This window comes from Odontomachus brunneus, unplaced genomic scaffold (genome assembly GCF_010583005.1).
Source record: "Odontomachus brunneus isolate Ranch 3 - 2012 unplaced genomic scaffold, Obru_v1 Obru_scaffold_217, whole genome shotgun sequence".
NCBI lineage: Eukaryota > Metazoa > Arthropoda > Insecta > Hymenoptera > Formicidae > Odontomachus > Odontomachus brunneus.
Window position 1 is genome coordinate 244,270 of NW_022639667.1, and position 14,694 is coordinate 258,963.

Sequence of the window (14,694 nt, forward strand, 5' to 3'; positions counted from 1 at the left end):
ATAGTAATAAGGTGGCAAATATTGAATGATAAGAGAAATTATTAATTATTTTATATAGTCAATACAATTGGAATATTTCGCAAATATAGGTACATGTAACTATATTCCCAAAATGTGCTTTACCATATATATATAGAATAATAAGATGGTGACTATAAATTTGTGTTTATTCTACTATATCTTCATGTTTAGATGAATTTTAAATATATGTTTGAGGCCAAAACGAACTATAAAATATAGTGAGATTATAGTTATTCCAATTATTTTTTTCTCTCAGCGTAGTACATAAGTGGTTTGAAGAATTTATCAGAAAAGCAGCGAAAGGCTCTCTTGGAAAGAATGTGAATATCGGCAACGTGATATTCACATTTACGTACCGTCTATATGTAAGAAAATTGAAATGACAACGTAGCACATACTTGCATAACATCTGTGAAGCAACGATATATGAAAAGATAAACCGAAATTATAGAAAACTCCTTTGAATTAACCCATTAACGCCCAAAGAAACAGAATTTTGTTTGTTATTTCAGACGTTGTAAGTAACATGAAAATCAGTTTTAAAATAGCTCCAAAGTACCTTATCCACTATTTTCGAGGTCGCTCTTTCGATTGGTGAAGTCAGAATTGCATTTTAAAGTCACCAAAAAAAAATATGGCGGATTTTAAACAAAAAAGTGACGAAAATTCTGAGTGCTTCCGAGTTTGGGATTTTTTTTGAGGGACAAAATGCCATCAAAATATTTTTGGACTTCAACCAAAAGTGCACAAAATAGTTCAAGATGACGACAAAATTTTTTCCTTGGCATGAAAAATTCCTAACCTCTTCATAATAACCGGAAAGCCCTGCGCGTTATTTGAATGATGGAAAAAGAGATTCAAATAGCTGCCCGGTCGCCCAAACTTTTTGAAAGTCCCTGAAAGTCCCTGGAAACTCGTATATAGGGGTTTTCGGGGTTGCTGAACACGAATCTGAGGTTAGAATTTTAAAATTCAAGATGGTGGATCCAATATGGCCGACAAAATATCGAAAAAAGCATCAAAACTGACTGAAAATGCATACATCAAGGTTTTTGGGGTCGCTGATCACGAATCTGAGGATAGAATTTCCAAATTCAATATGGCGGATCCAATATGGCCGACAAAATATCTAAAAAAGCATCAAAACTGACTGAAAATACATACTTCAAGGTTGCTGAGGACTTTCTTGTCATATTCGCTGAATAAAATTTTATTCATGAGATCATAACAATACCTTTTTCATTATTTATCCCATTAAGATCATTGATTTTTTCCAATGTAGCTTGATGTTCATCTAGATTTTGAATAACTATTTATTTTAAATGATATTTTCATTATCAAGTTTCAAACATATAAAGTTCCCTCTTTCAAAATTATCAATAGTTTATTTGGGTAATAGTCCAAATCGTTGTCAGTTTGTACTTTTTTAGTTTTTGTTGAGCACAATTCCTCAGGTATCGTCAAATAATCTCAGATTCTTGACGCAGGTGGTGTCCTAAAGTTACCAAAAAGGGGTTGACATCGTTTGAGTTATAATTCGCTATACTTTTGTATGAACTTGAATTATATCACAAATAAACTATTGAATGTAATTTCACATTCAACATGAGGAGGAATTGGTTGCCATTCCAAATCCAGATAATTCTGGTTCCTCAGGTGGAGAGAGTTCGGATGATGAAACTGATCGTGGAAAGGCCAAAGTAACTATGACTTATGACAAGATCTGTAAAAGTTATCGCGAAAATCAAGATAAATTGGAAAAAGGTCATGAGTTCAAATGGGTGAATGGCGAAAAAAAGTATACATGCGATCTTATGGATAAAGTTTTATTGAAGGATACTCAGAAGAAACGTATTAGAGAAAGCAAGCCAGTTGAACTTTTTGAACAATTTTTCTCTGTAGATATGACAGACTATATGATCGATGCCAGCAAAGAAAATGGTTTGAACTTGAATATGGATGATCTAAATACGTTCATCGGTATTATTTTAGTGAGTTCTTTCAACAAGCGGAAGTCTCAAAGAGATTATTGGGCTGCTGATCCTTTTTTATCGTGTGAAGTAATTTCTTCCGCAATGTCACGTAATACGTTTGAAAATATAAAATCTAAACTCAAATTTTCGAAAACGAAAGATGAAAATACCGATGATAAAGGTTGGCGCGTCCGTGTTTTGCTAAATAAATTTCGAAAAAATATTCTCCAGTACGGTATCAGGAGAACTGCCATGTCTGTAGACGAAATGATGGCTAAATCATACGCGAGAACATCATTGAAACAGTTTATTCGGGGAAAGCCTGTTCGATTTGGATTGAAATTTTGGGGTCTTTGTACAGCAGACGGATTTTTACTGAATGTTGATCTTTATTGCGGAAAGAACTCAATAATTGGTGAGAAATTAGCTAAATGTGCTTTGGGTTCTCGCGTTGTTCTAAATTTATTGAAACCATTTTTCGAAATGGTTCCTGCTGGACAAGTTCCCCAGTTCCATCTATATTTTGACAATTACTTCACGAATTTAGATCTTATGGTGCACTTGAATAAACTACAAATAAAATGTACCGGGACCATAAGAGAGAATCGAGTAGCTGACAAGAACGTGATCAGTAAGACGTCTAAACGCGGAACGTATGTCGTGAAGCATGATAAAAACAGTGGCATAAATTATATAACGGCTATGGATTCGAAGTTAGTTTCAATCATATCTACTGCTGCTGGAGTAACACTTTTATCAGACTCTAAGAGGTACAGTTCGGAATCAAAGGCCAAGATTGATATACCGTTCCCACAAGCTTTTCATCTGTACAATCGATTTATGGGTGGGGTAGATTTACATGATGGACATTGTAACAATGTTGCGCCGTGCATCCGATCCAAAAAATGGACGTGGGTAGTTTTTATCAGATTGCTTCAAGCAGCAATTGTGAATGCCCTTGTGATTTTCAATGCTTGTGGAGATGGTCAGAATAAAGTTGGAACGAAAGAATTTGTTATGTCAATAGCCAAGAGTTATGTACAAAAGAGTCAAATGAGGCGTAATATACACAAAATTTCTCGACAAAGTAAACAAAAGAAGTGCAAAAATTGTTCAATCAGAACATACAATTTCTGTGAAGGTTGTGATGCATACTTATGCAGTCCATGTATGAAAAAAGATCACTAAGATGTTTGAGTGAGATGTAGTGAGCGGCAAGGGGACTCACAATAAAAAAGCACCCCGAAAAGTGAGAGGCAAGGTGACTCACGATAAAAAAGCACACCGAAAAGTGAGAGGCAAGGGGACTCACGATAAAAAAGCACCCCGAAAAGTGAGAGGCAAGGGGACTCACTATAAAAAAGCACCCCAAAGGAGACAGAATTTTACTACGTCCACGCCGTTGTCTCTGGGTTATGCAAAAAGTAGAATATATATTTTCAGTCAGTTTTGATGCTTTTTTCGATATTTTGTCGGCCATATTGGATCCGCCATATTGAATTTGGAAATTCTATCCTCAGATTCGTGATCAGCGACCCCAAAAACCTTGATGTATGCATTTTCAGTCAGTTTTGATGCTTTTTTCGATATTTTGTCGGCCATATTGGATCCGCCATCTTGAATTTTGAAATTCTAACCTCAGATTCGTGTTCAGCGACCCCGAAAACCCCCATATACGAGTTTCCAGGGACTTTCAGGGACTTTCAAAGAGTTTGGGCGATCGGGCAGCTATTTGAATCTCTTTTTCCAACATTCAAATAACGCGCAGGGCTTTCCGGTTATTATGAAGAGGTTAGGAATTTTTCATGCCAGGGAAAAAATTTTGTCGTCATCTTGAACTATTTTGTGCACTTTTGGTTGAAGTCCAAAAATATTTTGATGGCATTTTGTCCCTCAAAAAAAATCCCAAACTCGGAAGAACTCAGAATTTTCGTCACTTTTTTGTTTAAAATCCGCCATATTTTTTTTTGGTGACTTTAAAATGCAATTCTGACTTCACCAATCGAAAGAGCGACCTCGAAAATAGTGGATAAGGTACTTCGGAGCTATTTTAAAACTGATTTTCATGTTACTTACAACGTCTGAAATAACAAACAAAATTCTGTTTCTTTGGGCGTTAATGGGTTAATATGGTAACGCATCTATAAGGAAGTACTATAAGCAATCTTGAAATTCAGTGTATGTCATTTCGCCGAAGTGTGAACATCTTTTTTTTTCATAGTGTTAAACATGTCGAGTTTCGTGCCAAAAAAAGAGTATTTGCGGGGAATTTTATTGTACTACTTTATTAAAAAAAAATCTGCAGCTGAAGTACACAGAATTCTTGTTGAGACTTACGGTGACCATGCTCTGCCAGAAACAACATGCAGAGATTTTGGCTTAGACGCTTCAAAAATAATTATTTTGATGTTGAAAATAAAGAACGTTCTGGTATACCGAAAAAGTTTGAAGACGAAGAATTGGAGACATTACTTCATGAAGACTCATGTCAGACGCTAGCTGAACTTGCAGAATCATTAGGAGTTGATCACACAACAGTTTCGAGACGTTTGAAAGTATTAGAAATGATTCAAAAGCAAGGACATTGGGTGCCGTACGAGTTAAAACCGAGAGACGTCGAACGGCGTCTTTTCACGTGTGAACAGCTGCTTCAACGGCAGAAAAGGAAAGGTTTTTTGCATCGTATCGTGACTGGCGATAAAAAGTGGATACACTACAATAACCCTAAGCGTAGAAGATTGTGGAGTGAGCCCGGCCATGCATTAACATCGTCGGCAAAGCTGAATGTCCATGGTTCGAAGCTTCTGCTCTGCATTTGATGGGATCAGCTGGGTTTAGTTTATTATGAGTTGCTCAAACCGAACGAAACCATCACGGGAGATCGCTATCGACTACAATTGATGCGTTTGAGCCAAGCATTGAAGGAAAAACGGCCGCTATAAGAGCAGAGACACGACAAAGTGATTTTGCAACATGATAACGCTCAGCCACATGTTGCACAACCGGTGAAAACCTACTTGGAAACGCTTAAATAGGAATTTCTACCCCACCCGTCGATTCACTAGACATTACCCCTTCCGATTATCACTTGTTCCGATCGATGGCACATAGTCTGGCTGAGCAGCACTTCCATTCTTATGAAGATGCCAAAAAATGGATCGACTTTTGGATAGCTTCAAAAGACGTGTCGTTTTTCCGACATGGAATTCAAATGCCAGAAAGATGGGAAAAAATAGTGGCTAGCGATGGACAATACTTTCAGTGACATGTTTTTTACAAGTTTTTTTAAATAAAGCATTAATTTTCACGAAAAATCAGCGAGAACTTATTCAAAGTCCTAATAGTATTTGTATGAAACCTAGTATCTAGTGTTTTTTGGGTCGCTGATTACAAATCTGACCTCAGATTGTCGAAATTCAAAATGGTGGATTTAAAATGGTGGACAAACATAAAAAGTGGATAAAAAGTGAATAAAATATCATAAAAATCGTTACTCGACGATTTTTAGGGTCGTTAATTGCGAATCAAATATCAAATTTTCAAAATTCAAAATGGTTGATCCAATACGGAAGACCAAGAAATAAAAAAATGTGTTTTAGGTCTTCAAAATTAGTTGGCGGGGATCTTTTTGGCAGCTGATTACGAATCTAAAATCAAGAGTAAATTTTTTGATCCAATGCATTATGCCAAACATGTAAAAAATGAGTCTCGTCAAAAGATAGAAAATATCCTGTAAAATCTCGATTTAGCGTTATCCATAGCTAACGATGCTAATTTTAAAAATTTGATATTCGATTCGTAATTAACGACCTTAAAAACCATCGAGTAACGATTTTCATGATATTTTATACACTTTTCAACATGTTTGTCCACCATTTTAGATCCGCCATTTTGAATCTCGAAAATCTGAGGTCAGATTCGTAATGAGCGACCCAAAAAACACTAGATACTAGGTTTTATACAAATACTATAATTTTCTGGAATTCGTCCGCCATATTGGATCCGCCATTTTGAATTTTTAAAATCTGACTCCGGATTCGTAATCAGCGACCTAAGAAACCCTTAGATAACAAGTTTCATCGAAATCTGATAATTTTTTAAAAAGTCGTCCGCCATATTGGATGTGTCATTTTGAATTTTGAAAATCTGACTTCGTATTCGTAATCAGCAACCCCAAAAACCTTAGACCTTATTTTCAGCTTATTAATTATTGGTTAGTCACAATTACATTTATTATAATATATTAAAAGACAGTATTTTTATAGTTTGTTTATTTATAAAATACATTTCCTTTACAATAGGAATGTTTTAAAAATTTTTTATGACAACTGATGTTCTACATAATTGATAATGTACTTTTTATTGTACAGATTGATGTTGAAAACTATGTAAAAAATATAAAAAACTAAGGGCAAAAAGGTATCCAGTATATGGTACACTATGCCGCAAAGGGTTAAGGGGCGCCGCACACGAATTGACATAACAGTAACGTACCGTAAGAATTGACCAATCACTTTGAGTATCGTCGAACTGTAAGGTCGCCATTTTTGTGAATACTCGATTGTAATTGGTCCATTTTTACTGTATGTCTTACGTTACTGTTATATTAATTCGTGTGCAGCGCCCCTTAACCCTTACGAATCTGACCTCAAATTGTTGAAATTCAAAGTGGCTCGCAATCGCAAGATCGTTGACGCAAGGAAATTGACCAATCATAATTGATTATTCTTCGATCGCAAGAAGAACAATCGACTATGATTAGTCAATTTCTTTACAACCTTGCGATTTACGACTAATGTATAATAGAATGGGCTTTATGTCGTTATACAAGAATGTGTGCTTCCCGCTTAAATATCTTATATTTAGTCTTTATATATGTATAATTTATGTACTGTCTCTCTTACTATTTGTTTTACTATCCGATCTTAACTTTTTTTTTTTTACAAAAGTAACGGAAAGTAACGATTTTTTTATCGTTACTTTTCAAATAACTGTAACGAGTTACTTTTTACCGCAAGTAATGGTGACGGTAACGCGTTACTTTTAAAAAGTAACGTTCCCAACCCTGATTATTTATTTGTTTTTCCTTATTATTTTTATTTATTTCGATTACTTAATCTCTTTTTTCAATATTTTTAATTAACATTATTTCGATCACTTTGAATATAATTACATTGAAAATATTCAAATGCATTTGCATGTAAATAACTGATGTATACGATGTACAAAAACTTTATATGTTAGAGCACTATTGACGCGTTTATAAGAGATTTAAACAATATATGTCTGAAAAAAAATTATCCGCTTAAAATTTGTATTTTATATGTTGTGAGAATCTCAGATCTCAAGGATGATCGGAACAACTTTTATCAGATTGGTTGCAATTGAAAACATATTAACTCTTAGCTAGCACACTTCATCACAATTTACATAGCTGGCACACTGGGCCGTTTGAGACTCCAACTACTAAAATGTTTGCTGCGTAGAAGCTATTGATTTTTTTCACTTAAAAAAAATTCAAATAGTTTTCAAGTAACGACTTAAAAGATGTTATAGGTTATTTTGATAAAATATAATATTGAGTATGAATAAAAATTTGAGAACGTAAAAAAAACGAAAAAATGACTATTTTTACTAAAAAATTCATAACTCTAATTATTTCATATTAAGAGCTAAAAATTTAACTTGATACTCTTGAGATATAACACTTTAAGAAAAAAAAAAAATAGTTTGATAGTGGCCGTTTCAAAAAAGGTATTTATTTGGAGAGTTGAAAAGACAAATTTTAGTCAAAAATGTACTATTTATTTTTTCAAATTATACTTATTTTTTCAAAGTATACTTGTTTATTTATTAAATATGAGTGAATTTTACTTGATTAATGTATAATAATTATTCTCACGATCTTCCTCGAGTAGCTGCAGGCATATGGGCCGAAGCCGTAATTGATACGTCATCTAATAAAACCGGAATAATATGATACTCTTGAAAAAAGAAATTAAATGCCGTAGAACATTATGTACTTATCTTTTTCTACGTCCTGATGACAATCACCAATGAAAAAAAATTCAGAAAAAAATTATAGCTAATAATTATAGCTAACATACTGGGGTCTCTGATGACACCACTCCGTTTCACTCGAATACCACAGCTAGACTGACGCTTTTAAAATTACGCTAGGTAATCCAGGAGAAAGAAGGTTCTTTAGACAAACAATAGATGATGGCACAAGCACCATTTTCGTACTATGGGGGGGAGTAAATTGAAGCTGAATCAAGCTGAATTAAGCTGAGGCTTTTGGTGTGCTAGCTAAGGGTTAACGTTTTTAACAGAAATGGCATTAAGTTTTTAATTCCGACTTTATTTCTCGAGATATTTTAGTTAATAATACGATTGACGTAAAAACTATGGAAAAGCTGGTAACGTCGTGATCATCATGTACTGTATGAACATAGTCTTTCTCGGATCTATCCTTCTCGGAGGATAATCGTCTTTATGTACTTTTAATATGTACTTAATATATACTTAGTGATGTTATCGTATCGCTTGATAATTTTTTTTTTCGTAGTAAATAGAAATGTAAACAGTGCGACTTTTTTTTCTTGCGCAGGAAGTAAAATACTGTCACGGCGTCGAAACTTTCACCCGATGGTCCTCGCGAGCCTGGACACCAGGCACGTTTCAGTGTGCCCACATTTGCTTGCGCGGGACCACGTTGACCCGCGTTCGCGACAGACTCCGGTAGCTCGATTAAGTTTAGAGTCGGAGATGGGTCTAGGAATTTGGAAAAGAGCTTCGCTGAGGGAAAAACCACGATAAACTTGCTTGGATAGATTGGTAGCTTTATTACAATTTTTTTTCACGCGAAGCTAGTCGACAGCAGTCGCGAATTGAGATGTTCGCTCGCGCGGTATTAATTCTTCGTGCTCTTCTATAGCGACAATCCCGAACCGCCGGTGTGAGAGCCTTTCGACGACAACCGTGGTATCAAGGTCACGGCTGACTTTAGCTTCCGCGACCGACTCGCTCTTTCGGTTGTAACAGCGTCCGGACGGAACCTGTGGCCAGATATCTTCACCGTGGGAAAATCGACCGATAGTTGAGCGACTTTCCTCACAAAAATCCGCACAAACGCAAACTCACAAAATAAAGTGGTCAGTCGCTCCACTCGCGTCAGCCTCTCCGACTCTTTAACCCCGACCCTTTCCTAAATAGACAACGGACAAAATACGGTATAACAAAGAAAGGACAATCTTACAAAACTCGCCGCGGTGCTTCCTCGCCAGACCTTCTTGGTCATTCCTCCGCTTGTTCGCTCGCTCGCCGATCGGGACGTCGCTTCTCGAACACTCGACAGCTACTCGTGATACTCATGATTCTCATGCTATACAGTTAGATTGAGAAGAGTGCCCGAACGTTTCGAAAGCTTTCTGCTAAAAGTTCTCTTCCTCTTCCATTAGTGTCGTTGTTCCGTCTTCCGCTTCGGCATATTTCGGCCTCATCCGGCTCCCGTGCCTCTGATCTACAGATCGCCGTATTTGTCGGGGAGGGGGAGGGGGAGGGTTTGTCGCCTCTTGGTGTCGGCCTGTGGCCTTCCTGGCCTGTGACTTTCTAGTAACGTTAGTCCTCAGGTACGTCACGTCTTGCTAAGGGCTATCGCACACAAATTGACATAACTGCATATGCATAGCATAAGATCGTATGGACCAATGAGCATCGAATATTAAGCATCAAACACCAATATGGCGACTTAATACTCGATGCTCATTGGTACATACGGTCTTATGCTATGCATATGCAGTTATGTCAATTTGTGTGCGATAGCCCTAACCTGCCGTCCACCGTCTCCCCCGCTAACGACATCTCTACGATACCTAGGGAACAATACATACTGGCTACGATAATGTGCTCTGCCATTTAGTCGTATTAAATGATATTGGAGTGGAGTTACCTTGTATTTCTGGCCCTTCCAACTTTTCGATGGTGGTGAGTTCTCCACGAGTTCGGCTCCTCGGAGACAAATTTAAACAGAGAAAGGATATTATAAATGACGGAATACTTATAATTATAGATGTTTAATTATCATAACAGTCAATTTATTAGTATAATCATTTATAAACTTAATAATTTAAAAAGTAATCAATCCTTTCTATTAATTTTTGATATCTATAACACTTTCCTTGTAGGATCTGTTGGTAACGGTCACATAAAAAATCCTTTTTAGAAATAATTTTTGCAACACAGCAATAACACAGCAATTCGGCATTTTGACTCCTACCTATATACATTTGTATTTTAATTATTTATAATCATATAATTTATTAATAACCTCTTTCTAAGATTAGAACTCTAAGTTTCTTCCATTCGTTTGAGATATGTAATGTACTTTACTATGCATTCATTTAATAAGCAAGTAACGATATAATAGTTTTACTTACTTCAAAGATGAATCAATTCTTCGTTTATTATAGTGTAAAACAATCAAGAAAATGTATATTATTAACGCACGGAATTATTTCACGATGCGACCGACGCCATTTTATTACAAAACATGCTGAGTGGCCAGACTCTATGTATAGGGACTCTAGTCACAGTTGATCGTTCTTCTTACGACCAAAGAAGAATTGACTGTGATTGGTCAATTTTCTTGCGACCTTGAGACTTGCAACTAATGTAGAACGACTTTTACGTCCCTACGCTATTTTATGACGGCGCTCGTTAGCCCGTCACGTTTTTCTTTCTCGCTTGGTGCGAGACGTTGCCGTGTATCTTGATTTCAATTTCGATGTGTTCTTTATATATATTACGTATCTAACTAACTTCATTAATTATACAATATCAAATACATTCAAAAGTCAAATGCGTTTACATATACTCATACATAACTATGTATACTGTAAAAGCCTTAAATATTAAAATACACGATGTACGAGAGACTTTAACAATTGATGTCTGAAAGAAAATCTAATAGTTGAAAATTTATATTTTAGGTTGTAAAAATTCCAGATGTTAGGATTGATTATACCAATTTTTTTTTAGATTAACCGAAATTAAAAGCTTATATTATTTTGTCAAGAATGCCATTAGATTTTCAATAAGATTTGCCATTAGATTTGCAATTACGATTTTATTTTTTAATATATTTTAATTAGAAGTATAATTGACGAAAAAATTCCAAAAAAACTTGTAGCGTCGCGATCGTCATATACCATAAACATAGTCATTCTCGGACCTGTCATTCTCAGTAGATACTCGTCTTTATGTACTTGGCATCGCAACGTTATCACGTCACTTGATCTATAGTCAATAATCTGTAATCAGTGATCTGTAATTATCTCCTTTGTAAAATAAAGAGTTATAATCAGGTCAGAATGGTTTGCTATCTTCTTCTCGTTAAAAAATAAGATGCGTTCCTATCTTATTTTCGTAACTTCTGTTTTTAGTGAATTTCAAGCAGACTTTATCAAGAAAGAAAACATTAAAATTTGTACTTGAAAATTTTTTCAGAAGCTGAAATATCCGAAGGCGGTATTGTTCATCGTCAGCAATGAATTCTGCGAGAGGTTTTCCTTCTATGGGATACGCAGTTAGTATATTAATCGTTAACGTCAATCTAACATATAATTGCTAACGCCAATCATATATCTACTTCTATCTATATAATAGAAGAATAGTGCTCTGTAGCGTGCAGTTAGAACAATTGCTTCCTCCGCTCTTATATAATTTTGTTTGCAACTCGTACAGTTTTTAATCAATAGCACAAAAATAAGCCTTTCGTTTTGATGCGTAAGTCACGAATGTACTACCTGGCAAGCCGGCAAAATTATTAGCTCGTTCTTTAATTTCAATTATATTGAAATCATTAAGATAATCATTGAATTAATTGTCCCAATTATTCTAAATTTCAAGTCAAACTTAACTTATTAATGTATAAAAAAGTTAACACGTCATAATAAAAACACGAAAAATATTTTTTTTTATATTCCACAGTTCTTTTGCAATTATATTCTAACGTTATAATTATATTTTAATGTTACATTATTAATATTTAAGAAAAAAATGTAAAATATTTGCTTTATCAACTCTTTAGATTTATCAGGCTGTTAGTATGTTTTACTATTAATTATAGTTACTATTAATTTAAGGCTTCTATTTCTTCGCTGCGAACATTTTATTTTATAACGTCAGAAACAAGAAAGCATACGCTAAAAATTCTAGCAAAATGCATTAAAATAAAATATGTTCACAAAATGATACTTCCTATCCAGTAAATTTGTAAAATAATCCGAACGCTTTCCTTTTACTTTAACAATTATTAAAGAATCGTACAATTAAGGTGATAGAATCATAGGAAAATATGGGTTAAGAAGTTAAATTATACATCATGTTAATTTTACGATAATTTATTAAATATTAGAACAAAAAAAAATATTCAGGCTATTTTACAGATTTGCCCAACCGATTTGCGTGTCATTTTATAGACATATTTTTTTATTTCAACGTATTTTGCATGAATTTTGGGCACGTGTTTTGTCACTTTTGATATCACCAATTAAGAGTTTCGACGAGGGATCAAGAGCTTTAAAATCTAATAATTTTTCTTTGAAACTATAATATTTACTGTTTATATTTGGTCTTAACAATGCCTTAACAATATCTTAGCAATGTCTTTTAATGTTTGACTGACAAATCCATATAAATAAATGAAAGTTATTCTAACGTTAAATGATCCATAACACTGTTGTACGTTTATTTTACAACACGAGTATGAATAGTCATTTTCAATTTTTCCTGCTGGACATGGATTCATTGCCCAAATTTCGCTAATACGTCACAATTTTAAGAAAAATTAAGATAATAAGAAAAAAAAGATATCCTCGACATTCTCGATTTTATCTAGCATTAATCCTACGTAGGGCGGTGATCTGACCCCATGTGTGCACACATGTACGTACGCACATGCACCCGCATACACAGCAGAGAAAGTTCGGAGTCATTAAATACTATGAGAGTGATAAACTGTGTGGTCATTATCTCTGCATACACATGTGCAAACTCGGATATGATGGCCATACCGGAAAGATGGCCATAGGCTGTAATTTCTCTAATAATTGCAAAACGTTGCGTTTGTGTCACAAAGATCATCGATATTTATCGTAGTGTATGTGCGTACATTTTTCGAAATAGCCAGATTATGAATATTATACTATATTGTTATTTTCGACTATCTGTAAAATTTCTCATGTATCCACTAAAACTTGCTGTAACGTCGAATAAATTATAATTAGTCTATCACAATCAACGTTAGATACATAAAATAGGTATGTAAATTGTACATGTATATAACATGCATTTTTATTTTCATTTTCACTATTTGTTTATAAATACTATTATAACCGTCTTTCACTCACATTTTGGGTAAGATGGCCCACTATTATTCTAACATTTATAAAACAAAAGTCGTTATATTTCAAAAATTTCTTTCAATATTACAGTAATTAAATCTTATGTGCAATATGTTTTGATAAAAAATTGGATTTAAAATTTAAGTTTTGTAATAGAGGTTTCTATTTTATATATATGTTATATTTTTCACAAATAATATGTATTAATTATCCTACTAAAATGAATGTTAAATCATGTTTTCTTCATTATTTTATAAAATAATAGGTACAGAATCTTGAACATAAAATATATATAGGTCATCTATTCCTTATGGCCATCTTGTCTTAAATATTTAGATAAAATGGCTAATGTTCATGTTTTGATATTTTTGTAATAAATAATTTCACTAAAGTATTTTCTTTTTAACTCTGATAGTATTATGTACTGTAGGCTTCAGTGAAGTAATGTGCCAAACTCTATTAATCCATAACAGGTACTATGCCTTTTTAGTCAAACTATAAGTACAATGGAGTCCGGTGGACCACAATAAATTTTTGCCATTTGTAACATGATAATAAAAGATAGAAAAAAAACGCTTTATAGTTCGAAAATAATACTTTACGAATATTATATTACAACTATACATATATAATAACAGTCTCAGTTTTTCAGTAATCTAAAAGAAAACGTTAACTGATTATAAAATGAACACAATATAGACAGTGTTAAAATAAAATACACTGAAAGACAAATAATCGGAAAAAGAAAAAAATTTATGTTTTAATCTGTCTACAAATTATAAATTATATAAAAAATATAAACAAGTATTGTTAAATTAAATACAATATTAAAATCTTAGAAGGTTTTTAGATGCAATCGTTACAGATGGTGCTTACACATTTGGTGCATACTTTTTTTTTTTTTTTTTTTTTTGAGGCAGAGGAAATGCATTACGCACACCCCCGGGAAGACGGGACTTTCCCAGGGGTAGTGTGGGACTCTCCCCCTCCGGAACTGCGGCCGGAGGGGGCCTACCCACTAAAACCTCTGCCGGGCCCCTTGCGGCTATTGCGAGGGCGCCCCGGGAACCGCTTGCGCATTACTTCCGGGACGCCCTCTGCCGCGGGGCGGGGGAAAAATCTAAACCCCCGCCCCCCTTCCCGGGCCGGGAGTGATATTCCCTCCCGACCCGCTGTTCCTGTCCTCTATGACCGGACGTGGGCCCCCCCGTCCGGTCACACCTCACCTTGTAGGGGCGTTATTGGCCGGGTCCGGTCCCGTCCGGACCCGGCCCGCCCCTACGCTCCCGACCGAG

The 14,694-nt window shown here is 34.8% G+C and overlaps 2 protein-coding genes across 8 annotated transcripts in view; both read left to right on the plus strand.

Moving 5' to 3' along the window:
• Positions 1-3,545, plus strand: part of LOC116852348 (piggyBac transposable element-derived protein 3-like) — a 7,457-nt gene extending 3,912 nt beyond the window's left edge. The window contains exon 2 of the mRNA XM_032832623.1: positions 1,786-3,545. Coding sequence (XP_032688514.1) covers positions 1,786-3,182 — 1,397 coding nt within the window. The 3' untranslated portion in view covers positions 3,183-3,545. The remainder of the gene's footprint in view (positions 1-1,785) is intronic.
• Positions 1-14,694, plus strand: part of LOC116852346 (peptide transporter family 1-like) — a 221,261-nt gene that overhangs the window by 104,347 nt on the left and 102,220 nt on the right. For 5 of the 7 annotated variants that reach the window (XM_032832618.1, XM_032832615.1, XM_032832621.1 and 2 more), the window contains one exon: positions 11,502-11,580. The exons of the other annotated variants lie outside the window; for them this stretch is intronic. In XM_032832618.1, the coding sequence (XP_032688509.1) occupies positions 11,502-11,580 (79 nt within the window). The remainder of the gene's footprint in view (positions 1-11,501; positions 11,581-14,694) is intronic. 7 annotated transcript variants of the gene reach the window in all.